This window comes from Pseudorasbora parva, chromosome 3 (genome assembly GCF_024679245.1).
Source record: "Pseudorasbora parva isolate DD20220531a chromosome 3, ASM2467924v1, whole genome shotgun sequence".
NCBI lineage: Eukaryota > Metazoa > Chordata > Actinopteri > Cypriniformes > Gobionidae > Pseudorasbora > Pseudorasbora parva.
Window position 1 is genome coordinate 40,774,002 of NC_090174.1, and position 27,596 is coordinate 40,801,597.

At 36.7% G+C, this 27,596-nt stretch overlaps 1 protein-coding gene across 6 annotated transcripts in view; it reads left to right on the top strand.

Moving 5' to 3' along the window:
• cacna1ba (calcium channel, voltage-dependent, N type, alpha 1B subunit, a) overlaps positions 1 to 27,596 on the top strand; it is a 139,068-nt gene that overhangs the window by 63,097 nt on the left and 48,375 nt on the right. For 3 of the 6 annotated variants that reach the window (XM_067438879.1, XM_067438880.1, XM_067438881.1), the window contains exons 8-20: positions 10,188 to 10,303; positions 12,623 to 12,706; positions 13,137 to 13,220; positions 13,589 to 13,807; positions 15,992 to 16,104; positions 16,465 to 16,577; positions 18,020 to 18,151; positions 21,926 to 21,998; positions 22,077 to 22,194; positions 22,862 to 22,929; positions 23,342 to 23,448; positions 24,448 to 24,510; positions 27,009 to 27,044. In XM_067438879.1, coding sequence (XP_067294980.1) covers positions 10,188 to 10,303; positions 12,623 to 12,706; positions 13,137 to 13,220; positions 13,589 to 13,807; positions 15,992 to 16,104; positions 16,465 to 16,577; positions 18,020 to 18,151; positions 21,926 to 21,998; positions 22,077 to 22,194; positions 22,862 to 22,929; positions 23,342 to 23,448; positions 24,448 to 24,510; positions 27,009 to 27,044 — 1,326 coding nt within the window. The remainder of the gene's footprint in view (positions 1 to 10,187; positions 10,304 to 12,622; positions 12,707 to 13,136; positions 13,221 to 13,588; positions 13,808 to 15,991; positions 16,105 to 16,464; positions 16,578 to 18,019; positions 18,152 to 21,925; positions 21,999 to 22,076; positions 22,195 to 22,861; positions 22,930 to 23,341; positions 23,449 to 24,447; positions 24,511 to 27,008; positions 27,045 to 27,596) is intronic. The other 3 variants (XM_067438882.1, XM_067438883.1, XM_067438884.1) reach the window with 2 other exon arrangements.

Here is a 27,596-nt window from a genome sequence, read left to right on the forward strand (position 1 = left end):
TTGGGTCTTCTTTTCTTCAGCAGGGACAGGGAAGATGGTTAAAATTGATGGGAAGATGGATGGAGCCAAATACAGGACCATTCTGGAAGAAAACCAGATGGAGTCTGCAAAAGACCTGAGACTGGGACGGAGATTTGTCTTCCAACAAGACAATGATCCAAAACATAAAGCAAAATCTACAATGCAATGGTTCAAAAATAAACATATTGAGGTGTTAGAATGGCCAAGTCAAAGTCCAGACCTGAATCCAATCGAGAATCTGTGGAAAGAACTGAAAACTGCTGTTCACAAACGCTCTCTATCCAACCTCACTGAGCTCGAGCTGTTCTGCAAGGAGGAATGGGCAAAAATTTCAGTCTCTGGATGTGCAAAACTGATAGAGACATAACCCAAGCGGCTTACAGCTGTAACCGCAGCAAAAGGTGTCGCTATAAAGTATTAACTTAAGGGGGGCGAATTTTGATTTGTTAAAAAAAAGTTTGAAATATCCAATTAATTTCGTTCCACTTCATGATTGTGTCCCACTTGATTCTTTTTGATTCTTCACAAAAAATTACAGTTTCATATCATTATGTTTGAAGCCTGAAATGTGGCAAAAGGTCTCAAAGTTCAAGGGGGCCGGATACTTTCGCAAGGCACTGTATATTATATTATATTATATTATATTATATTATATTATATTATATTATATTATATTATATTATATTATATTATATTATATTATACATTTATATTGTTGTATTTATTTTATTATATATATTATTATGGAACATTTATCAGTGTTTTCACCATTATCCATTTTTAGCGTCTTGTAGTGTGAACATTTTTTTAAAATAAAATTTTAAATTACATATTGCATGTACTCTTTAATATTAGATCAGATATCACACTATCAAAGTGTGTTTAAAAAAGTTTGTGGTTGGTAAGATTTTTTATGTTTTTGAAAGAGATCTTTTATGCGGTCCAAGGCTGTATTTTTTTGACCAAAAATATAGTACAACAGTAATATTATAAAATATGATTATGTTTTAAAACAACAGTTTTTAATTTTAATATATTTAAAATTGTAATTTATTCCTGTGATGTTATAGCTGACTTTCCATGCAGCATTACGCCAGTCTTCGGTGTCACAGGATCCTTCAGAAATCACTCTAATATGCTAATTTGGTGCTCAATTAAAAATAATAATTATTATTAACAATGCTGAAAACAGTTGTGCTGCTTAATATTTTGATGGAAACCGATGGAAACCAGGGTTGTTTGATGAAAGTGCACAAAAACACCCGCTGCCAAATATTTTTGCACCACTGCCAAATTTTCTATACATTGTAATCATTGTTCACAATTTGCAATAATTACTTTATTGAGCTCATGTTTTCTTCTTTAAATTAATACATGATGTTAACTGCATGATTTGTATTATCTTACAACTGTACATTTCTGTAATATGGACATTACTTTGACATAGTCATATTTGATAACACATTTCTCTAAATTGTAATGAAAACATGCATATTTTATAAAGCTGCTTTGAAACAATGGGTATTGTGAAAAGTACTATATGTATACTATACTCGCAATACTGATTTTTTTTTTTTTTTTTTACTGACCACCAAATTATATTAAGTGGGTTGGTGTTTATTGGGGCTGTGTGAACCAGCCTTAAAGCCTTTAGTCCTCATTTGATTCTCTGGTTGCCATGGTGCATACTGTGTCTATCAAGGTTGTGTGTGTGTGTGTGAGGACCGGGAGGTCAGTTCACCTGTCTGGCCACACTGCTTTCAAAGCAAAAGGTCATTCTGAGGCCTCATGGAGAGACTGCCCTGTGGTGGTAGTTTTAGGAGAGGTGAGCAGCTGTGTCATCTTCTCTGTGGGTTGGGCAGCAGGGATCCTGCAAGAAGCCGATTCATAGCCATTTCATCTCAATCTCTCTCACCTCACAATGGCTTTTTGATCTTAACTCTATGAGCTGCCCCATTGAAGATTATAAGTATCAGTGATATTTGCTTTAAGGGTACACAGAAAGCAAAGCAGTTAACCGATACATTTTTGATATTAAAATTTTTTTTGTCTGATAAAATTAAAAATCAATCATTTTAAATGTATAATTTACCTCGTGAAAATTGATAAAGATAATTTTTTTTATGTTTTAACTTTAAGTGAGTGTTAGATGACAGCAAAGTTAATCTAACTGTATAAATGGGAAAAATTACCATGCAAAATTAGGCGATATTGATAAATAAATAAATAATACTTATATTATGATACAGAAATATCATTAATCTACACCAAAATAATAAATTAGATCTGAGTGCACGTTTTGCCATCGTTAACATTATTTCTCTGCCAAATACACTGCTTCAGGATTTTAACAAGTTTCTGAACGTTTTTTTTCCGAGTATAGCCCTGAATGACTTTATAAATTGCGGAATTGCTTGTTATGGTCACTTCTCCTGGATGAGTGTGGGCACACACCAACCAGCAGGGGCGTGGGACTGGGGGGATAAAGGGTACTGAGTAACCAGGGCCCGAGGCAGGGGGGGGGCCTTAGAAGTCAGTTTTCTATACATACACATACATGGTACGGGGGCCTAGCAAGATGGTTTGTACCCAGGGCCCAAAATTTGGTGCTACGCCCCTGCCAACCAGAGCGAGAACTTCATTTGGGTTACAGAAGCCATTGGCAGCACTATCATTTTGTTTTTAGACCACAAAATCAACAGTCACCTAAATAGGTGTGTTTTTGGTTGTGAGGTAAAGATAACCTTTTTAGCAACGGAGTTCTGCAAGTGTGTTTGTTTGTTCCCGACATAGACTGTAAAGAAATACAGACGTAGTTTCCGTAGCGTTACCCATATATTTCTGAATAGAGTTTTTTAAGTAGTAAAGTCGGCTGTTGCCATCTTGGCAACACATAACCGTGCGTCACTCCCGGATAACTGACAATGGGCTAAGAGGCGGGGCGGCTGGAGCTCAGTTGACGTGATGACTAACAGACAGCAGACACACAGCAATCTACCTGTCGCTCAAAATGGCCACGCCCTTAAAGCTACACTATATAATTTTTCCATCCGTTAGTGGGCGCCTATTCAAAACAAAGCCGTAGTTTGATGATTCCAAGATTGAGCTCAGAATCTTGGGACATGTGGTCTTCATCTCACTGCCAGTAGAAAAGAATCAGGATAGGACTCATGTTCATGAATGTGATTATTAAAGTTAGTGTAGTATGAAGCAGAGCAGGACTGAGTGTTGTGAAGCTAAGCACGGCCGCTGGAATTGTTGAGCAACACACAGCTTGCGAGCAGCGGGACTTTTATTATGACGGGACACAGTCGCCGGTGCCATTTCAGCTTTTCCAGTCATGAGTATGAGGTAATGCAGCTCTGTTTATAATATTAGATACATTTAAGTGTGTTTAAAATTATGTTATGACGTTACTCTGTGCGTTCGCTGGGTGGCTGCTGTGACACTTGTTCACACTGCTAAGTGTAAAGCATTTCTGCCAAATAAAACCGAAAACTGAGGTTAACGCAGATATGATACAATTGGCAGGCGACTCCCTCAGACACTATGCTCTGACATCCTGGCTCCTTGGTTAAAATAGCAATTTTCTTACAATTTACAAATAGTTGGAAACATTTGTGATATTGTAAATATATCCCATATTGTAAGATATGTAAAATATATATATATATATAACACTGGCCTAGAAAACTAAAACTAAAATAGACAATCATTTTTACAGATTCTCATATATTAGTTCAAATTAGCGCAGAATCAAATTTGCGTTGCTGTCCACGATCATGTCAAGGATCAGCCAAATATTCACATGCATCATCAAAAACGGTTGTTAAGAAAAGTGCTGAGCTAAATTTGTATGCCATCTAAAGAAAATGACCCTGTCCCTAAGCACCCTAGGCACCCTAAACACAAAAACGAAAAATAGCACTTTCGTGATGTCCCAAGATGCTGCGCTCAAACTTGGCATCATCAAACTACGCCTTTTAGGCGCCCTCTAGCAGACGGAAATGTTGCATAGTGCACCTTTAATGTTTTTGAATTTTGTTCAATGTAATTAAAGCAACAGTTTTTCAATAATGAAAGTATATGTAAAAGTATGGTATTTGGGGTAAAAGGCACGCTAATTAAGATGATCATAAACAGCTGGCTGACTTTTTTCATTTGTTGAACTGACATGGTCAAATTTTGTTAAAGTGATTGTTTTGAACAAGTGTTAACATTATCGGACATTATTAAAAACATTATCTTTTAGCTTGTTAGATAATTTAATTGTTAGTTTTGTCTAGTTGTGTAATACTCTTTTATAGTCTGTTCTGGAAGGACACTTTTAAATGAGCTACTTTGGCAAAGTGCAACAGCACCTGTTTTAAAAATCAAAATAAACACTTGTTGAGATGTAGCATCACTAGCCATTTCTGTGCATCTGCCTCCATGTGTGTTTTTCTCTTTATTTGTTTGTGTGGACAAACTAATCGAGTTTCTTCTATGAGAATGATGTTGCTTTTATGCTGAGACAGAAGTATAATAGATTGGAGTCTGTTTATACTTTATGGGGTTATGTGAGTATTTACGTGTGTGTGTGTGTGTGTGTGTGTGTGTGTGTGTGTGTGTGTGTGTGTGTGTGTGTGTGTGTGTGTGTGTGTGTGTGTGTGTGTGTGTGTCAGAGAGAGAGAGAGAGAGAGAGAGAGAGAGAGAGAGAGAGAGAGAGAGAGAGAAATGCTGTAGATGTTGCTGCAGGGTTAGTATTCCCCCTTGTCTGTCACACACTTACTGTCATGTCACACTGCCTCTGCAATGCAGGGAGGGGAGAAGAAAAGGACTTTCTCCACATTGTAGTATGGGGATCCTACTGAAAAACCAACATTTATTTATTTATTTATTTATTTATTTATTTATTTATTTATTTATTTATTTATTTATTTATTTATTTATTTATTTATCATACAATGGGATTTTGTTTTTGGACCCCATTGATTTTCATTGACTAAAATTGAATAATACTGAAACATTTTTCAAAATGTCTTTGTCACAGTGAGGCTGTGGCTGTGTTTACATTGCAAGTCTTAATGCACAGATCTGAACTTTTGACCATACCTGATTTTTTGGCCCGTCTGTTACACGACTGGCATCCGATATTTGAGTTTACTTTAATTCCTGCCCAAAATGATTGTCTGTGATCACTTTACTATGCACATGGTAGACCCTCTGATTATGAATGGCCATGCTATTAAAATTATCGGGTGGCTATGATTATTTTTTCAGCATGGACAAGATAACAGCTGTCATGGATGTTTGCAGCGCAAAATCTGACTAAACAGATATATAAAGGAAAATAACGAAAATAAATCAAATTAATACAAATTATTAATAATAATTTTTGTTTATTTTACTGCTCGTTAGATTTAAAATTCTGAAGTGAGATAAAGCTGTAAGATTACGTTTATGAATACATTTTAAAAAGGGTTGAAAATCAGCTCCTGAATGTTTCTGTGTGCATGCAATTTCTTTTCTTAATAAAATTCCCACCTCAATAAAAAAAAAAAAAAAAGCTGCAAGCAAGTCCATACAGGCGCTTTTGCTTCATAATAAAACATTAAATATCTGTCTTTGTGGGCAAACGCGTCATCAGATCAGATGCAAAAATCTCATGTGGATTTTTGTTTACAAACTTCAGATATGTCAAATATGAGTCAAAAATTATTATAATTGTTCTTCTCTGCCAACGTTAACACAGTCTCTGTGACTAGAGACTCTTATTATGTGACTAGAGACTCTTATTTTGACTCTTTTATTTTGACAGGATTAATAGGATTCTGATGAGCTGTTCTGAAGCGTAAAGTAGAGACATCTTGCCAGCGCATCACTTGTCACGCCCGGATAACAGAAAATGGGCAAAAAAGCAGGAAGTGGGTGGAGGGTTGGTGACACAATGACTAACAGTTTTTTTGCTGTAAATTTGGGAATTTTAACATGGGGCTCAATGAGATTCTGCTCCCTTCTGGAGCCTGTCCCTAGTGGCCAGTCGATGAATTGCAGTTTAAGTTACTTCCATATTGGCTTCAACAGACACTGGGGGAGGTTGCCGCTTGGAATCTACATTATCTGTTTTGTGCAAATTTGACCAGTTAACACAGATATGTTTGTCACTGATTATATGTATTGTTTAAAGCTGCACTATGTATTTTTTTTCCATCCGCTAGAGGGCGCCAATTCAATGCAAAGGCTTAGTTTGATGATGCCAGGTTTGAGCTCAGAATCTTGGGACATGTGGTCTTACCTCACAGCCGGTGGAAAATAGGACTTGGGCAGAAAGCATGTTCATGCATACGGTTATTAACGTTACTTTAGAGTGAAGCAGAGCAGGAACGAGTGTTGTGGAGCTGAGCAAGGCTGGGGGAGCAATTGTTACGCAAACACACCTCACGAGCAACGGGACTTTTATGACGACGACGGGAGAGTTGTGAGTCGCCATTTCCTCTTTTCCGGTCATGAGTATGAGGTAACGCAGCTCTGTTTACCATATTAGGTACATTTAAGTGCATTTAAAATTATTTTATTATGTTAGTCTGTGTGTTCGCTCAGTGGCTGCTGTGACACTTGTTCACACTGCTAAGAGTAAAGCGTTTCTGTCAAGAATACCGTAAACAGAGGGTAACGCAGATATGATAATAATTGCCAGGCGACTCCCTCAGACGCCCCGGCTCCTTGGTTAAAATAGCAATTTACAAATAGTTGAATACATTTGGGGTGTTGTGAACTCAACTGAACACAATATATAACCCTGGCCTAGTGGTTTTTGGATATTTTACTGCAGAAAAATACTACATATTGCACCTTTAATATTGTTCTTGTCTCCTTCATAGTATTTGTGTGTCAGTTTAGTGTTTAATGATTCCTAAATTTGTTGATTTATGTATTGTGTTATGTCTTGTATTAAGAAGTAAAACAAAACTGGTAATCATGTTAAATGTTTTTTTGTTTCCATATAACATATTATAAATAGTCATACTTGTGTACTACAATATTTCCCCATCCCAAACAGACAAAACCTAGTCAGAGTAAATGCCACAATTTTGAAGATCTCATTCCTGCTAATAGAAGGCACAGTTCATTGTTTGAGGGGGTATTGGTGATCTGTTTTATCCTTTGTTGATCATTGTTGGGTAAGTTTGTTCCAAATGTTTATGTATTTTTGTATTTTGTATAACTCTTTGTTACTGTTAAATCATATATTTGTCTTTCTTAAATTTTGTTATTATCTTTAATTTTTAAAAGGTTTAATCCAGGTTAGAGGACTTGGCCTTTTTAAAATGGCCTCTCAGAGTTGTTTGGAAGCTTGTAGAGTGAGTTGGAGTGTAGTTGTGTAGTAAAATTGCGCTGGTTGGCTTTTTAATGGCAAAAGTAACTTTCAAACAATTTATTATTATTATTATTTGTGCATTTTCTCTGTAAATTCCATTTGCATACCATTAAGAACCCTTCTTTTTGCAATTCCTAGAATTAACACTGAACTTTTGTCTTCATCATCACATCACTTCATGTTTATGCCTCCATCTGCCAGCCAGTACATTTAGGGCAGTGGTGCTGATACTGTTCAAAACATCTTTTGGGCCCTTTTGTTGCAGATGAGTCCCGGTCTAAGATTTACTTAATCAACCAGCAAAGCTCAACCAGCTGTGTCAGATAGATCATGCTAGTCTGCCACCTTTACCAGCAAGTTTTGGTGTATGTTAATGTTAATCCACTAAAAATAGCATTAGCCAGTATGCAAGATTAGTTTTTTCCCTCCACCAAGGGCAGAACATATTATTTTCTGTTAATAAATTCCACCCTGCTTTTGTTTTTTCTTTTCATGTATAGCTTTTTTCACCTCCTCTCTGTACACACTGCACACCTGTTAAAGAGTAATGGTGGTCCATCAGTGCACTCTCCTCTAATTAGCATGATAACAGATGGCAGGTTGTGAGGGGGCACCAACATTTTTTTTATCCCTTAGTGCTTCTCCATAATCATGTTGCAGAGAAAGCTATACTGTTTATGAAAATTAATGGGACTTCATTTAATAACCAAGTCAGGGTAAAATGTGTCTCTCAGAGGCAATGCATGGCTATTTCTCAGTACAGTAAATACCACTCTATGTGACCTATGTTAGCTAAATATCTAATCAAGTTATCTCTCCACAGTTTTGTCATTCACTATTCACCATGGAATGAAAGTTAGGGAGATTAGATGGAGAGATGAGAAACTGCCTAGACCTGTAGGTGCAGTACAGGGAAAACTAGATTAACCCCTGTTTCATTGTGAGGATAAAGTGCACCGTTACCAACATCAATTAGAATTGCAAAAAAAGTAATGCTAAATATTAGTTCATTTTGCATTTGATGTGAGCTACACATTCCAAAATAGTCAGGACAGGTAGCAATAAGAGGTTGGAAAAGTTAAATTGGCAAATAAGGAACAGCTGGAGGACCAATTTGCAACTTGTCAGGTCAATTGGCAACATGATTGGCTATTAAAAGAGCCTCTCAGAGTGGCAGTTTCTATCAGAAGTCAAGATGGGCAGAGGATCACCAATTCCCCCAATGCTGTTCTAAAAAAATAGTGGATCAATATCATAAAAGAAGTTTCACAGAGAAAATTTGCAAAGAGTTTGAAGTTATCATCATCTACAGTGCATAATATCATCCAAAGTTTCAGAGAATCTGGAACAATCTCTTTTTGTAATGGTTAAGGACGGAAAACCATACTGGATGCCTGTGATCTTCGGGCCCAACAACCCAAGTTGTTATCAGCGCTCAGTTCAGAAGCCTGTATCTCTGATGTATGGCGTTGCATGAGTGCGTGTGGCATGGACAGCTTACACATCTGGAAAGGCACCATCAATGCTGAAAGGTATATTCAAGTTCTAGAACAACATATGCTCCCATCCAGATGGTGTCTCTTTCAGGGAAGACCTTGTATTTTCCAACATGACAATGCCAGACCACATACTGCATCAATTACAACATCATGGCTGTGTAGAAAGATCCGTGTACTGAAATGGATAGTCTGCAGTCCAGATATTCCACCCATAGAAAACATTTGGAGCATCATAAAGAGGAAGATGCGACAAAGAAGACCTAAGACAGTTGAGCAACTAGAAGCCTGTATTAGACAAGAATGGGACAACATTCCTATTTCTAAACTTGAGCAACTTGTCCCCAGACGTTTGCAGACTATTATAAAAAGAAGAGGGGATGACACACAGTGATAAACATGGCCTTGTCAAAACTTTTTTGAGATGTGTTGATGCCATGGAAATTAAAATCAACTTATTTTTCTCTTATACATTTTCTCAGGTTAAACATTTGAAATGTCATCTATGTTGTATTCTGAATAAAATATTTAAATTGGAAACTTCCACATCATTGCATTCTGTTTTTATTCACAATTTGTAGTGTCCCAACTTTTTTGGAATTGTGTTTGTATTATTGATCAAATAAATGCAGCCTTGGTGAGCTTAAGAGAAAAAAAATCTCCAAACTTTTGAACAGTATTTTTTAATTGCATTATATTGTATATCAATATGTATAACATGGGTTTAATAAGTATTTTTAAACAGGTCTATTGAAGTCTTCAAACCTATTGATCTAGATTTGTAGACTTCAACAGGTAGTTTAATTAATTAATTGCCCTGAAATATTTGGCAGTTATTATAAAAACGGCTTACTCATATGTCTTACTATATTAAGTTGGCATAGATGGAACAATTTTTTAACTAAAAACAAATTGCACACTTAAGCTTTAAGTGAGGCATAAACTGTAGACTTTTAGCTGTTGTTTTATAGTGATTCTAAAACATTGATTTTTTTTTTTCTTTTCTTTTTTTGCAGCACTTGCAAATGTGAATGCCACACCTGTGTATTTGCACTTTTCTCTAATGTTTCATCTTGGTGCATTTTTCTCATTCATTTTTGTTTCTCAAACATGAACCTTGTGGTCTTATCAATATGGTCATTTGTTTTTGTGGATATATCACTACATTATGAGATTTCACATTTATTACAAGACTCACACATGCTCTGCTCTTTCACACACAACCTGTGCCATAGAGCATGACTCCCCTGATACCTCTGTTCAGTACAATGCGTTCATGGATGTGTATGTATGTGCATTTGTCTCCGCAGAGAGTTTGCAAAGGAGCGAGAGCGTGTGGAGAAAAGGCAGGAGTTCCTCAAGCTGCGCAGACAACAGCAGATAGAGAGGGAGCTGACCGGTTACTTGGAGTGGATCTGCAAGGCAGGTCAGTCTCTAAACACTGACACTTACAGTAATCGCCACAGAACCGATTTTCAAATTCAGAGACATTCATACATTTTTTAACACTTGAACCTGAGAATGATCTACATCATAACGACCAGAAGGCATCAGCTTGTGCCCTAGAGAGAATTTGTCCCCCTGTGTTTTTCCTACCATGACGGTTTATCTCACTCGCTTCCCGGATCTCTGCTAGGCCGCAATGGGAGCTGATGCCTGTCTGTTTCTCAGCACTTCCTCTCTCCATGGCAACTAAATAGCCTTCCACTCGCTTCCCCAGCTGGTTCATACCCTCAGTCTTCCCATGAATGCCTGTAACAGATCTTTCATCAGCAGCTTTGCCGGGAATCAGAAAGTCTGTGTCTTAGAGCTTTCTTTGCCTGTGGATTTCCACTGATCTGGGGCCAGTTTAGTAATGGTCTTCTCACGTTTGTTTTATTGGGTCTCACTTGCTGAAATCAACAGAAAATACATTTGCTGTCACCTACACATGTTGTGTTGGTGAGATTTGCATATATATATATAAACATTAGTTTGCATTAATTTGATTAAAAAATTCACTAATATCATTATGTGGATTATTTTGCATTTGTACGCATAGGAGAACTTCTCACAAAAAAATAGAAGTTACAATACGTTCGTACGCTCATGAATTCTTTCTTAACATTGTTAATCTTTGTTTTTATTATACATTTTTTATTGATTATTGTATAGTTAGGGTCACATACAGTTGTCCAAAGTTTTCTTCTGGATTTAATATTGTTAATCTTAGTGAATTTGGAGTATTCTATATGAGCGGCAGTGTGCAAAAGGTCATTTGCGTTAAACATGACTGAACCATCTTCATATAAGGGCTTTCCACACATGCTTTCATTACAGCCTTTGTCACTCTCATCAAACTGATGTCAAGTGTGTCATTCTCACCAGTTCTCACAATAAACACCTTTTTATTCAGACCTTGATTACATACCTCTCATTAGCTTGCTGACAAACGCGTATATATCTGCATCATGCAAAGAAACCTTGCAGCTGAAGCTGTAACGCAAAGTTCTTACTCTTTAACTGTAACAAAATTCATTCAATGAAATTGTATTATTTAATAATTGTATTATATAATTTTATTTGTGGATTATATAATACAATTAAAGCAACTATTTAATATAATTAAAATCGTGTTGGCATGAAATATAATTTTTTAACACAATTATAAGGCCATACAGAGTAATTGATTTTTGCATACGTGTGGTTACGGTTGTATTTTTTCATACATTTAAAATAAATTTTATGATGAACATTTTGGTGATTTGTGATTTGTTCTCAAAATCATTCGTACACACATTTCACACAGATTTTTTGTTTTGTGGAAACCATGTACTGACACCAAACATTTGAATATAATTATAGTTATCATCACAATCTTTTGTAATATAGTTTTTTTTTCATGCAATATAAAACAACACATTTCTCACCTAGTAGTTTAAAAAATGTAAAGCTTGATGGTTTTCCACATGCACACAGACACTTTCCATTCCGTGAATCTGACTGAATCTAAATGATTTTACCAGATGTTTAAACTAAACAATGGATGACATTATTTTCCTAAAGTTTAGAAAGTTGTTGTTGTTGTTGTGTTTTTTTTTAAATAATTCTTCCTCATCCATTATCTAATACTGTAGTTCCTAGTTTAGGGTGGCACAGATTCTTGTAAATCTTCTGATCTTCTACCAGCTCAGGTTGTTAATTAGCTCTGTCACAGCACGTGGTATCCTCTCTTTTGTTTCCCAGAAGCCAACTGGAGCTCTTCCATGGGGATTTAATTCGTTTAAGGATGTGATTTCCCAAACTCTTCCATGGTGGCCCTGGCTTTAATGTTTAACACCATAAAATCATGATGGAATTAACTACTTACATGTGCTTTGACTTTATGTATCTAGCTACAGTACAGCCATTATAGTCAGTTAGTTCTTCACTTTATTGTTTGAAACGTTAATATGTTAAGCAGTATTTTTGCTCACTGCTGTCCATGCCTCCTGCTGAATGTTAGTCAGATCTGTAGTGACAGCAGTGATACTGTGTGTGGCATCAGGTTACAAAAAGTCTTATTAGTGGTGGCTTTTCTCTACCTTTTATCTTGTGCAACCACCTTTAAACCAACCATTTAAAAAGTCTTAGCCACATAGCAATGCCCTGGCAACCAGTCACAACTGAGTTTCAGGCTCTGGTTTAGATGATTGATGCATGTTATAACTCAAGATGCAAGTTATATATAGTGTAGGTGAGTAGTAAAATATATTCTTTGTCTCAGAGGAAGTCATGCTTGCTGAAGAAGATAAAAATGCAGAGGAGAAGGATGATGGTGCCTGGTACAAGAGGAAATGCAACAACCCAGGTAATCATTGAAAAATGAATTAGTTATATGAATAAAATGAGCAGAATAGCTTAAATCTTAATGATTACTACTAATAAATAATAATATGGTTAAACTTTATTTCGATAGTCCACATTAGATATTCTACTAATTACTGTATATGTAAGTCTTGCAAGTAAATGACATGTTAACTAACTCTTATAGACTGTTTGGGTTAGGATTGACATATACTTGCAAAGTTACTTATAGTCGGTATAACATCTGTTGGGGGACCATTAAAATAAAGGCTTAGTGAAGTATTAAGGAGACAGTGAACTAATATCATAATGACTGGTAGTTTATATGCAATTCCAAAGTTACTCATAGTTAGTAGAATGACAAAAATAAGGTGTTAAAATATATTATAATTGATACTACTACTGTTTATTTACTTGCTTTCCAACGTTTTTAGTATTGAAAAGAGCCAAGAAGAGCAAAAATGACCTCATTAATGCTGAAGAAGGAGAAGACCACTTCACTGACAACTCATCGGTCGGTAAGTTCCAGGCCTGATGCCTGTGACCTTTGAACTCTTGGTGGACTTTCTCCCAAAACAAAAAACAATATATCATAAATCTCACATCAGTGATGTTTTCATAAAATAATGAAGGCATAATGGCCAAAATAAGAGAGGATAGATAGATAGATAGATAGATAGATAGATAGATAGATAGATAGATAGATAGATAGATAGATAGATAGATAGATAGATAGATAGATAGATAGATAGATAGATAGATAGATAGATAGATAGATAGATAGATAGATAGATAGATAGATAGATAGATCGACCCTCTCTATCATTTTATGGACATCAGAAATAGTCACTCTCTTTTTCCTCTCTCTCTTACTCTCTCTCCGCAGCTCCCCAGGGCTCTCCATTCACCCGTACAAGTGTCAAGAGCAGCAAGAACGAGAGCTCGTCGTACTTTCGCAGAAAAGAGAAGAGGTTTCGCTTCTTCATTCGACGGATGGTGAAGGCTCAGAGCTTCTACTGGACCGTTCTGTGTATAGTGGGGCTGAACACACTGTGTGTGGCTATAGTCCACTACGACCAGCCCGACTGGCTCACATATGCACTGTGTAAGTAAACCACATCTTTAAAACACCACTGCAGCTCTCTGGAGGATTACAGGTTTATGTGAAATATATTTAAACATGGCTTGGGTGCATTAGGTGTTATTAAAAAAAAATCAATGCAAAAAAAGTGCTTTTAAGTACCATGCTCCTTGTATTTGCATTATTAATTGAACAACTTATCTTACGATTTTAATTAGCTTTAATTTAGTTTTTAGCCTTTGAATTTGAGAAAAACTGACCCTTTTGTTGAGACTGGGCTAGTTTTCTTAAAGGACAGTGAAGTGCCTTAATATGTGCAGTATTATCAATGTGCTGACATAATTTCCACTTAAAAAGGAAGACAGATCTGGACATATCGAGCAGCTCCTCCTATAAATAGCCAGTAGCGTTTCGTTTATATCAGAGTTCGGTCATTGAGCTTGGTGAAGCCTCATTTGACATCCACAATGAGAGAGATCCCACCTCTTTGATTTAATATGAAACTGTTATCATGGAATAATGCTGAAGGTGTTTAGTTTGAAAGTGTGTAAGTTATGTTAGTGCATGGCACCAGACTGTTATCTGTTCTACTCATTGGTGTCAAATGCCGAACGTTTGTCTAACTGTTTCTCCTTTAAATTATAGCATTCTTTGTAGAATTCAATTGGGTTCTATATGTTTTGTGGTCTATGCCGACTCACCCATATGATCCACTCTGTGCTATGTTGTCTCTGGACTGGAGTAGACTGCATGCTGTGGCAGTTCGTGTGACACTAACGCTAAACTGGACTTTATTCGCCCCAAATGAAAGCATATTTACACTGTCTAAATCGTTCACTATCCCCATAGTGCACTATGTGCCATTCACCATGTGGAAAATAGTTATTGTGTAAAGAAATGACTGATTTCAGACGCAGCTTCAGTGTCTATTTATAGTGTAGGGGGCGGGGCGCTTTAGATTCTAGAGAGTATTTGATTGGACAGAAAATCTAATGAAGTGCAGAATGAAGTCATTAGATTTACTGTCCAATCAAATACTCTCTAGAATCTAAAGTGTCCCGCCCCCTAAACTTAAGCTCTGTCAGAAATCAGTAATTTCTTCACACAATAACTATTTTCTACATGGTGAATACAATGGTAATGCCGTTAATGAGTATTATCTGATTTTTATAAAATAACTTTTTTATCATAGTAAAATCTACATATCGTCCCCAACAAAAGTATTGTTTAGTGTAAAACAAGTTAAATATTAGCTGATATGCAGGAGATTCATTAAATGATAAGTTATTTCCTCATTAATGGGGATTATGCAGTGTAGTGAAGCAACATTGACATCCATTCACAAAAAAGAGGCCTCTGGTCTCTTTCCCTGGGTACCGACACAGCCGCAGTGTTAGCATTAGCCGTTTGCAGGCTTGCCTTACAGGTGCTTTGTCAGTGTGCCTCAATTCATGGTCTCATTTGAAGTGAATGGGAAAGGTATGGTAGTTTTGTTATATTCTGTTTATCCAAAATGTTGTTCCTGATCATTCATTCTGTGTCACTTATCGTCTGTTGGATTACCTATACATTTCACGTTATAAGTATATTGGCATCTAGGTATTTTTGTTCTTAAAACAGCCCTTTAAAAAAACTTAAACAAAAAAGTGTGAGTCAGCTTGATGGTTTCCACATCAGGGGTGCAATCTGTTCTCCCAAGTTCAATTTGTTAATTTCTGGTCTGCACAGTATTGAGTCCCCTGTGCCAGATTGGTGCCAAAAATGACAAAAGAGCTTTGTCCCACCTCCTATATTTACCTCAGCTTGCATGCCAGCCGCTACTAATTATTAATTGCCATTTAGCAGATGCTTTTATCCAAGGCCACACACAGTACAGTTATTGTAGGGACAGCTCCCCCAAGAGATTTAAGGGTCTTTTTCAGGGGCACAATGTTATGGAATTTATGATTAGCCCCCTTTCAAGCTTAAAGTGGAAGTCAAACCTTTTGTGTCCAGTTCAGAGGCCACACCACTTCGAATTAGCACCACTACGATGGCCGGGATGATTATTCTTTAGCTGTATTTGCTGTTAATGTTACTTTGAAACCTGTAAAAAAAAAGCTACAAAAAAGTGTCAATAGGTTATTACATATTTCACTATAATGATCTTATATAAATGATAAGTGATGTGACTGACACAGTCCTTTGATAAATGTTTTCTTTATACAGATTTGGCGGAGTTTGTGTTCCTTGGTCTGTTTCTAATAGAGATGAGCCTGAAGATGTATGGCCTCGGGCCCAGGACCTACTTTCACTCCTCATTTAACTGCTTTGACTTTGGGGTGAGTAACGTGCTATCAGATACAAATGATATGCGATACATGTTCCTTTTTCAGTCAATGCCAAAGGTTTTGAATGACTAGCAGAACACAATTAATGCTGATTAAAAGTATATGATGTATATGATTATGTTAATAATTATAATTTATGAAATAATTTCTACTGGCCATCCATTCTGGGTCTCTCCCTGCCTACAGTCTGTGATGCTGGGATAGGCTCCAGCATCCCCATGACCCTACAAAGGACAAGCGGGTTGGAGAATGGATGGATAAATGGATATTATTGCTTAAATGCTAATAATGATCTTTTTTAAAATATACATTGTGCCTAGTGTATTTGTGTTCTGTCTTTGGTGTGTTTAGGTGATTGTGGGTAGCATATTCGAGGTGATCTGGGCAGCTGTAAAACCAGGAGCCTCTTTTGGCATCAGTGTGTTGCGAGCGCTGCGTTTGCTGAGGATATTCAAGGTTACCAAGTAAGAGATCAAAATTGCCTGTTCTGTAGATAAAATGTCCTAAATTGATCATATTTATACCAAGACATGGTTGAATGCGTGATTCTGATTGGTTAACAGTTTCAAATTAGGTTTCAAAAGAGACCATTTAAGGAAATTGGATAGAAAGGACAGTAGATTTTTGATTAAAGTAGAATAACTGACTCTAGACCAAGCGTGCCTCTCGCGTCACGAAAAGTGAAGCCAACGCATCTCTCGATCACCCCACCAGGTGGCTGGTCCCAGGATAGCTCATAAATCCCACCCCACTCCATGTATTCTAATGGGACGCGAGACAAACTAAACAATCAAATGGTTGTTTTCTTTCATTTTAGGTAGATGACAGCTTCTCTGAGCAAAGTTGTCAGTGGTGCACCAACAGACCTTTTTCTGAATTTTTTGTGATGAGATTGGAGCTTTATCTTTAATTTCTATTACTGTTTATTTCACACCGACATATTGAATCTTTCTGCAGTAAACTGTACTGCGCGAGTGCGAGTGGGGTTTTGATATCGCCATATTCAGACATGGGCGGCTTCACTTTTCTACAATGGAAGAGAGTGAAGGGGCATCGTCCATCTTTTTTGCGCTCTGCACGCTAAACGATTGAATTGAGATGAAATAAAAAAGCATAGTTAAAGGAAATGTATGTAAGATTGTGGCCAGAACTGGTACTGCAATCACTTTCAAATGACTGCAGAGCAGTGTCTCCCTCTTCCCCTCACCCCTGACTCGAGGTTGCCAGATAGGCTGCAGCTGTAGTAACTAGAGCAGAGCTGGCAACCCAGATGCCGAAACACTACTGACTTTGAAAAATCCTTATAATAGATTGGGTAAGACACACAAAATCTGCCTTTGTAGATTTATTTCAACACATATTTCACCATGAGATTTTCGATTTAGGTTGGAATTTATATGATTTTACAGTAGATGGTGTATATTGTAGGTAGTCAGGATTTATAGTCAAGGAAGTGTATGTAAGATTGTGGCCAAAACTGGTACTGCAATCACCTGACTCGAGGTTGCCAGATAGGCTGCAGGATCCAGCAGGAAAGTTTGTAGCTGCAGCTGTGGTAACTAGAACAGAGCTGGAAACCCAGATGCCGAAACACTACTGACTTTAGGATTGGTAGACAGGTGGAGGGTAGAGCTTCAGGCCAAAACACAACATGTCAACATCAACATCAGTTGAGGGCTGCAACAACTTTTAAATGACAATATCCTGGCCAGCCTACTGTTGTTAGTGATATAAGTATTTGAAATTAACATGATTTCTTAATGTCTAGTGACATATCGGGCCATTTTATGAATAATTGAAATACATTTCTTACATACCGTTCCTTTAATGTACTGGGTAGTTACAAGCGCTCCAATTCATGATGTGGCTGTATTAATGCTGTAGTTACTATGGAATGTTTCTTTAGGTATTGGAACTCACTGCGTAATCTGGTGGTGTCTCTACTCAACTCAATGAAGTCCATCATCAGTCTCCTGTTCCTGCTCTTCCTCTTCATCGTGGTATTTGCTCTGTTGGGGATGCAGCTCTTTGGAGGACAGTAAGCACCATGACGCACTCACATAATCTAGTCCATGCTCTTTTGTTTTTGCTTTAGGTTTTACACTGCCAACTTTAACACAGTCCCAGAATAGTTTATCACTCAATAGTAAACAAAATTTTCCCTTAACCTTAAACAACGATGGTTATTAAATTAACTTTAAATTAATTTGATAATTAGTGTTTGGATAACAGGGATTTGTTTTTTGAAGTTTAAATGGTAAGTGGTTAATTGATTTCATGCTGTCAGCAACCAATAATTTACTGCACAAATCATGGTCATACATGAATATGTATTTAATGACTATTGAAAGACCAAGAGGCAGATAAATTTGTGCATAAATACTATCAGCAAAATATATGGGAAGCATTTCTCCTCCTTAAATATGCCTATTTAATTTGTAGTCCTCATTATACATCGTTATATGGTTAGTTGCATTTTATAATGTTTTTATTCCCCCTGCTCTCTGTAATCAGAACAGACCTGTGAGCGACCCACTTTTGGGATGCGACCCACCAGTTGAGAACCGCGCGTCTAGGCACTTTACTTTTAAGAGCACTTGTGTGAAGTACTTTTCTACAAAAATGGATAAATCATCCCTGACCATCGTTTACGTTCCTCTCTGCATGAGCTTCTGTGACTCTTCCAAGCCATGCTATTTCGTTTACCCCTCAGCCACATGTTAACAAACATGACTGAGCTGATCCAGACAGCGCAAGTTTTCATTTCTGTGTTCCATGAATAATTAATCGTATGCTGCAGCAGATGATTTGCCTCTATGCATGCTTCCCATGAGGTATATCAGCTTAGAAGCGCAAACATGCTGTCATGTGATCTACTTTAATAAGAACAGCGCCAGATAAACAAATACTCAGTGCAAAACGAAAAAATGTTATTTAAACATAACAATGTGAGGATTGCTGCAAGAGAGACTATTCCCCCCTGATGGCGAAGATGTAAAGTCTTTCCAGATCTGTGCTTAGTGAAATGAGAAATTGCTTTTGTACCTCTCTGGTACTCAATTTCAGCTCCATAGCACATTAATATTTAACACTGTAGATGGACATGATAAACTGACTGTCTGATTCATGTCATTATCTGAGCTGGATGAAAGAGACAGTGTCATATGTTGGGTTGTGAAGCACATCGGAGAGCAGAGCTACTGAAAACAATGAGACCAGATGAAACATTCTTGCTTTAAGTAATTACAGGCATAACATTATTACCAGTGACAGGTGAAGGGAATAACACTGATTATCTCTTCATCACCGCACCTGTTAGTGGTTGGGATATACAGGTCCTTCTCAAAAAATTAGCATATTGTGATAAAGTTCATTATTTTCCATAATGTAATGATAAAAATTAAACTTTCATATATTTTAGATTCATTGCACTCCAACTGAAATATTTCAGGTCTTTTATTGTTTTAATACTGATGATTTTGGCATACAGCTCATGAAAACCCAAAATTAATCTAAAAAAATTAGCATATCATAAAAAGGTTCTCTAAACAAGCTATTAACCTAATCATCTGAATCAACTAATTAACTCTAAACACCTGCAAAAGATTCCTGAGGCTTTTAAAAACTCCCAGCCTAGTTCATTACCCAAAACCGCAATCATGGGTAAGACTGCCAAGACCTGACCCTGTCCAGAAGGCCATTATTGACACCCTCAAGCGAGAGGGTAAGACACAGGAAGAAATTTTGGAACGAATAGGCTGTTCCCAGAGTGCTGTATCAAGGCACCTCAGTGGGAAGTCTGTGGGAAGGAAAAAGTGTGGCAAAAAACGCTGCACAACGAGAAGAGGTGACCGGACTCTGAGGAAGATTGTGGAGAAGGACCGATTCCAGACCTTGGGGGACCTGCGGAAGCAGTGGACTGAGTCTGGAGTAGAAACATCCAGAGCCACCGTGCACAGGCGTGTGCAGGAAATGGGCTACAGGTGCCGCATTCCCCAGGACAAGCCACTTTGGGCTACAGAGAAGCAGCACTGGACTGTTACTCAGTGGTCCAAAGTACTTTTTTCGGATGAAAACAAATTTTGCATGTCATTTGGAAATCAAGGTGCCAGAGTCTGGAGGAAGACTTGGGAGAAGGAAATGCCAAAATGCCTGAAGTCCAGTGTCAAGTACCCACAGTCAGTAATGGTCTGGGGTGCCATGTCAGCTGCTGGTGTTGGTCCACTGTGTTTTATCAAGGGCAGGGTCAATGCAGCTAGCTATCAGGAGATTTTGGAGCAGTTCATGCTTCCATCTGCTGAAAAGCTTTATGGAGATGAAGATTTGGTTTTCCAGCACGACCTGGCACCTGCTCACACTCACAGTGCCAAAACCACTGGTAAATGGTTTACTGACCATGGTATTACTGTGCTCAATTGGCCTGCCAACTCTCCTGACCTGAACCCTATAGAGAATCTGTGGGATATTGTGAAGAGAAAGTTGAGAGACGCAAGACCCAACACTCTGGATGAGCTTAAGGCCGCTATCGATGCATCCTGGGCCTCCATAACACCTCAGCAGTGCCACAGGCTGATCGCCTCCATGCCACGCCGCATTGAAGCAGTCATTTCTGCAAAAGGATTCCCGACCAAGTATTGAGTGCATAACTGAACATAATTATTTGAAGGTTTTTTGAGCTGTATGCCAAAATCATCAGTATTAAAACAATAAAAGACCTGAAATATTTCAGTTGGTGTGCAATGAATCTAAAATATATGAAAGTTTAATTTTTATTATTACATTATGGAAAATAATGAACTTGATCACAATATGCTAATTTTTTGAGAAGGACCTGTATTAGGCAGCAAGTGAACATGTTGTCCTCAAAGTTGGTGTCTTAGAAGCTGGAAAAATGGAAACCGTAAAGATTTGAGCGAGTTTGACAAAGGCCACATTTTGATGGTTAAATGACTGGGTCAGAGCATTTCCAAAGCTGCAGATTTTGTGGGGACTTCCCATTCTGCAGTGGGCAGTATCTATCAAAAGTGCTCCAAGGAAGGAACAGTGGTGAACCGGCGACAGGGTCATATATATATATGACCCTGTTGCCCTCTCAAAACAATAATTTTTTGATTATTAATGTGCAGCAATGTGAATTTTCAACCCAATTAGGATTTATTGGGGGCGAGGCTTTTTCACTGCATAAATACATAAATAAAAGCCAAAATATCGCTTTCATCACCATTATGAAAGTATTACAAACATATTTAGTAAGAAAGTTATATAAAATCATGAAATATTTAGACATAAAAATGTCATAGATATGTCAGCAAATACAGAAATCCCTTTCTGTTCCCTTTCAATTGTTTATAATCATTATTAACTTTGGTTTTCTTTATTATACTGTTATCGTACAGCAATAGAATTAGGAACGATGGTTGGGCAAAAAAACTTTTATTTTCCAGAATAACATAAACAAGCCCTTGGTTGTGAGATGTTTCTTCTCTCTTTTTAAGCATTTCTCTTCATTCTGTAGTAATGAGGCCCCCGCAGAGCCCCTGAGAGTGTACATGGAGAAGAATTGTGAAATAAGAAAGCATATTTATTATGTTTTTGTTATTAGCTCCAGAGATGCAGAGAGGAGAATTCAGCTCATCTTTTATATGCAGATGAAACATTATTATTGGAACATATCAATTCTGTTTTTGCTGTCTTTGCAAGCAAACAAATTGAAAGATATGAAAGTTTTTGAAATTAGAGCAATGCTGGCTCCTAAACATACACTTGAGACTCATCCAAGAAAATGATTCACTGCTTATCACCTCTCTTCTAGGTTTAATTTTGCAGATGAGACCCCGACGACCAATTTTGACACATTTCCAGCTGCTATCCTGACGGTGTTTCAGGTATTGACCGTCTGGTAATATGTTGCTGAAGGCTCTCATTTGATATTAGTATTTCCATAATGTATTTTATCTTATTAGATTCTGACAGGAGAGGACTGGAATGCAGTGATGTATCATGGAATCGAATCCCAGGGAGGAGTGCACCGGGGAATGTTCTGCTCTGTGTATTTCATTGTGCTCACACTGTTTGGAAACTGTATCCTTTATATAGCATAACTGGAGTACTCTAACGGAAGTAACGGAAACTAAATAATATGTACAAAAATGACACCAGACAGAGGTAGAGTTCTGCAACAGTATTAATGTCCCTAATTTTTATTTATTTTTTCAGAATGCACAGGTAATGTAAACACATAATTATTAATAATTAACTTCTCCTATACTAAGGATTGATATTATATGTATAAAGTTGTTTTTGCTGTTAATTTAAAAAACAAAAAAATTCATTATGAAGCGAAGTGTTTCTTCATTTATTGTTAAATGGGTGCTACTGTACATAGAGCTATTAGTATTTAAGTAATCACACAGAGTAGAATGAAGCACTTATGATGTCAGACAAAATTGAAAAAGTTTGGGGTTGGTACATTGTTTTTTTGTTATGTTTTGAAATAAGTTTCTTATGCTTACCAAGGCTGGACTTGTTTGTTCAAAATACAGAATTATAATTGCATTACATATACATTATAAACATTATCATTTTAAGTAATCCTTGCTGATTAAAAATGTATTTCTCATAAAAAATAAAATAAAACATACTGACCCCAAACTTTTGAGTGAATAGTGTATGTGTTAAAAATGCTTTAATTTTTTAAATTTTTTAATAAATAACTTTTACCCCAATTCCTTAAAGCACATTTGATCAGACACTCTCCTAAATGTATTTCTGGCCATTGCTGTTGATAACCTTGCCAATGCACAAGAACTCACCAAGGTTGGTTGGCTATATTTGGGTCCTACTTATGGTCATACAGTATGTATACAATGTATACAGTAGTATACAATGCCAATACTTATCTTCTGGCACTGTCAAACTCAACCAGCCATCCATACCTGCACATACACCACATGAGTCTCACAAAGTGTATACACAGAGAGCATCTATCTCTATTTTTATTAGTTTCATAAGACTGTCTGTAAGGGTTCTTTTGATCTGACTTATGTTTGCCCTGGTCAATAACTCAAGGTAATGAAGCTTTCAGCCGTTACGGGATTTACAGCCTTACGTGAAGATGGCACCAACAGTATAAGGGCCGTAAGGCTCCTGGGACATCACTACACTTTGATTTGTTGATGCTAGCTATACTCATCTTTCATTCTGTTTCTCTGTCTTACTCTTCTCTCAGGATGAGGAGGAGCAGGAGGAGGCCATTAGTAAGAAACTGGCTCTGCAGAAAGCCAAGGAGGTAAAGGAGGTCAGCCCCATTTCGGCCGCTAACATTTCCATCACAGCGTAAGTCAGAGGGCATTAAACCTGAAGTCAGGGTACTGCCCTGCCCTTTCACTAACCCTTCCTAAAACATGTTCATCACCCCATAATGTCCTCTCATTGCGTTTTTTTTGTGTCCCGAGAAACATATTCCTGTTTGTCTCTGTAAGCAGATTTCCGAGTGTTGGTTATTTGTTATTTTCTTCTGTTGTCACTTTTATTTTGTCCCTCAGTATGTCTCTGTAGGACTCTGCACACATAGTTGGTTGTCTTTAGACAGCTATGACATGTATACTTGATTCAACCAGCCTGTTTGGAAGATTTTTTTGGATGCTCTCTTATTTACTGTGTTTGATTAGACTTGTTGTTGGCCAATTTATGCACAGTATGCACATTTATGCAATATACTTAGCTCAAATGAATCATGCCATTATCATAATCATCAAAATCTGATTTGGTTAACCTAAATTGTTTGTTTAACTGTTGCTAAAGACATAAATTAAGTGTTAAAAACCTTGATCAACCACAATTCGGAATACCGGGAGTAACATATAATTTCCGATATAATTCCGATATCATGGCCCTGAATATGATTTTTCATGATCTTAGAGAAATTCTAACTGAATCTAACTGATTACATTAACATTTATTTATTTATTTATTATTTTATATATTTTATAATAGTTTTTTGATTATGAAAGACATTTTTCCAGTGTTTAAAAGTCAATTTAATATATTATCAAATCGAGTGATATATGAATTAATTCATTTAATGTAATATAATTAATTAATTGAATCCAATTTGCATCTGGAATTTAAATGTCTTTCTTAATACTGTAATACCTTCGCACCTATTTTGTTTTTAATTCTGTTTTGAAGTTACACTATTGTTGATATGTACTTCCCGTTGAGTTGGGTGGAGTTAGAGTCAGAGTGATTGACAGCTGTACTCCCTGCCACTGACTCCGCCCCCACCAAACTATTTCTTTCCCCTCTGATGGCTTTTGTTTTTGGCATATGCAGTTTTATAAGGCCAATTCCTGGTGCTCTTTCATGCAGCTCCTCCAACTCCAGCTCTCATTCACCGTGAGTTAATTTACTCTCTGTTCAAATCTCCTCTCCTCCTCTGTCCCAGCACACTGCTCTTACACGATGCCAGACAGCCGAACTAGTCACGCTGACCAAAGCCGTTCATAGTGTAGCTAATAGTTTAACAGATGACTGAGGAAATATTAAAAATTCAAAGAATCAAGGGTAATATTTGAAATGGCTTGCCCTCCTTTCTTTTCTAAAAACCCATTTAAATGTAATAATGTTGTCTTATTAATAAAATCAATTGTAAAGTGTTGCTCTAAAAAGTACAAGTATAGACTTTAAGTAAGATATCAGTTATTCTGCTTCAGTTTACTCCAACTTCATCAGTTGATTTTATGTTATGTTTGTCGTATTTCTTTAGCTAGCGGGTCAGACAAGTTTCTGGATACTAGATTAACTGTTCACTGGGCTCATTGGCGGCTGTTGGCATTGAGCCCTGTTCTGAGAAGTGGCCGTCTGTTTCCCAGTGAGCATCACTACTAGAGCTTCTGCTACTGTTAGTGCCTAATGAGTCAGCACTCCTGTCAGACAAACCTACTGTGAGAGTGTAGACACACACTCATACACACACATAATCACTCTTATACATACAGGCAGGTGAACGCAGTAATCCACTGCTAGACACTTAATTAAATTGAATATATAGAATTAGAACCTCAGAAATTGGCTCATTTAAAAAGATTAATATTTAATTAGTTGTTGATCATTTAAATGAACAGTTTACCCTAAAATGAAAAGTTTTTCATCATTTACTGACCCTCGTATTATTTCAAACCTGTACGACTGATGTTCTTCCATGGAGCAAAAAAGGTGATTTTTTTTCCTTGCACATAATTGAGGACGGTGGCTGTTACAAGACAAAACTATAGTAAAAAGTGATCATGTGAAGTCATACACTAGCGTATTTCATGATTTTATCATGATTGTTCAATTCTCCAGTGGACAGTTAACCTGTTAGGCTGAACCTGAAAAAAAAATCCTAAGAAATGCATACTATAATCATTATAATCGTATAATCATTTTTATAATTAAAAATACCTATAATAAGCTTCAAAGTTTTGTAAAGTTATTAGAAATGTATTTGTATGAAATATTTTTATGAAAATAAAATTGAAGTTGGCCTTGGAGCAATCTAGAAATGCACTACAGCTAAAGCCTCAAGTCGGACCATGTTATATTTCAAATCTGAAGATGATAAGTCTAAAACTCAGAATTTTATTAAATGTTTTACAAGATCATGTCATTTTATTTTATGTTGAGATTTCTCTAAAATATCAACTGATGTTTATTGCCATGTCCTCTGAGCTTTCATTCAGTGTATTGCCTCTATTGTTTTGAGGTGCAAGCTGTCCCATTCAGTTTGTCTCCCCAACACACATTTACACCTCTCCAACCTGGTTATGGCTCTAATTATTATTATTATGTCTGCATTGTAATTGCTAACGACTCTCTATTCAAACTATTCTATTAAAACCTCATTTCTAAATCAAACTTCTCAATTCACCTTCTCTGAGACTCTATCAAATAACTTTCTCTTTCAAAAAACTTCATAAAAATAAAGTATTTGCTCAGTGGCAAGTGCATCTTAGGGCAGGCTAGCATGTTAGCTTAACACACCAGCAAAACAACAATTTATAAGATTAAAATCATGTTTTATTCAAAACTTACTTCATGTGTTTATACTTTATAAGTCGAGTGTTTTATATAACCATCTGTGATCTCATGTGGCTTCAGGTCAAAAATTTTGACAGAAAATACACAATGATAAAAGTGATAAAAGCAAAATCATTGATTCAGTGTGTTCATTTGAATAGCAGTTGAATGAATGAATCTACTGATTGATCTACTTCACAAAGGAGGTCTGAATAATTCATTCATGAATCTGACATTAATACTTCTCTGATGAACTCATAATTTCAAGATTTATGTCAGTAACAATTAAATGTCTGTCAGTTCCGTGCACAGAGCTGCTGTATTTGAAATATAGCACAAAAGTCAAATGGTATGCTATTATAGTACTTTTATGGTCCATTTTGGGGGTTGTCAGCCCCAGTCCTCATTGATTTTCATTATATTTAAAAGAGTGAGAAAGTTAAAAGTTTGTGTTCCACAGAAGAAAAAAGTCACTTACTTTTGTAACTATATGAGGGTGAGAAAATGATGAATGATATATATTTTTTGTGAACTATTCTAGTAATGCTTCTGTTTTTCAAGATTTTAGGGTTGTAGAGAGTCTGGATAAGTCTGTCATCATCTTACTTTTCTCCTCTGTTCTCTTTAATTTTTGCACCATTTGTTTCCACTGTCTTTTTTTATACACATTTATTCCTTTCTGATTTTATTGCCATGTCTCTCTTTTGTACATCTTTATTCCTTTCTGATTTACTTGTCAAATGTTTGTCTTCTAACCTGTTTTTTGTGGCACTGTGGGGACTCTTAGCGTGTCCGTGTGTATCTGTGTATTTCATTGTGTGCTGTATGTGTTTTAGGAGCTATGTCTGCTCCCCTGCACATCACTACTTGAGGTAATGGTACCACATAGGGCATGACTACTTCTACAGTACATGAATGGACGTATTTTGATCATCTGTATGAGAAAAGACCAATACTCATCCACAACACACCTCATAGTGTTTGACAATGTGGGCTAAATTGGACATTCCAGAATCTTGCCCCACATTCATACATGAATGTCAATGTTAACCTGTGATTTCATTTTAACATTTGGCCAGCCATAAAAAAATCATTCATCAATAACATTTCACTCTTTGCACTTTAAAGCTATTGTAATCAATTTTTAGTCAATAGCATACCTAAAATTAAGATTTTGATGAAGATGTGATGTTTTTATTAGCCAGAGACAAGTTAGCAAATTAGCAAAGCACAAGCTATTAGCCAGAACTAGCTAACACAGTTTACAGCAGTAGCACGTTGAGAACATCTCAGTCCTAATTTTGCTAAGTATGTTAATATTTTATGGAAAAGGGAAATCAGAACTGTGGCTTAGGGATTAATTAGTTCACATGTTCTGACAAATGAGCCAGTGAGCCATAGTTTTTTTGTTTGTGTGTGTGTGA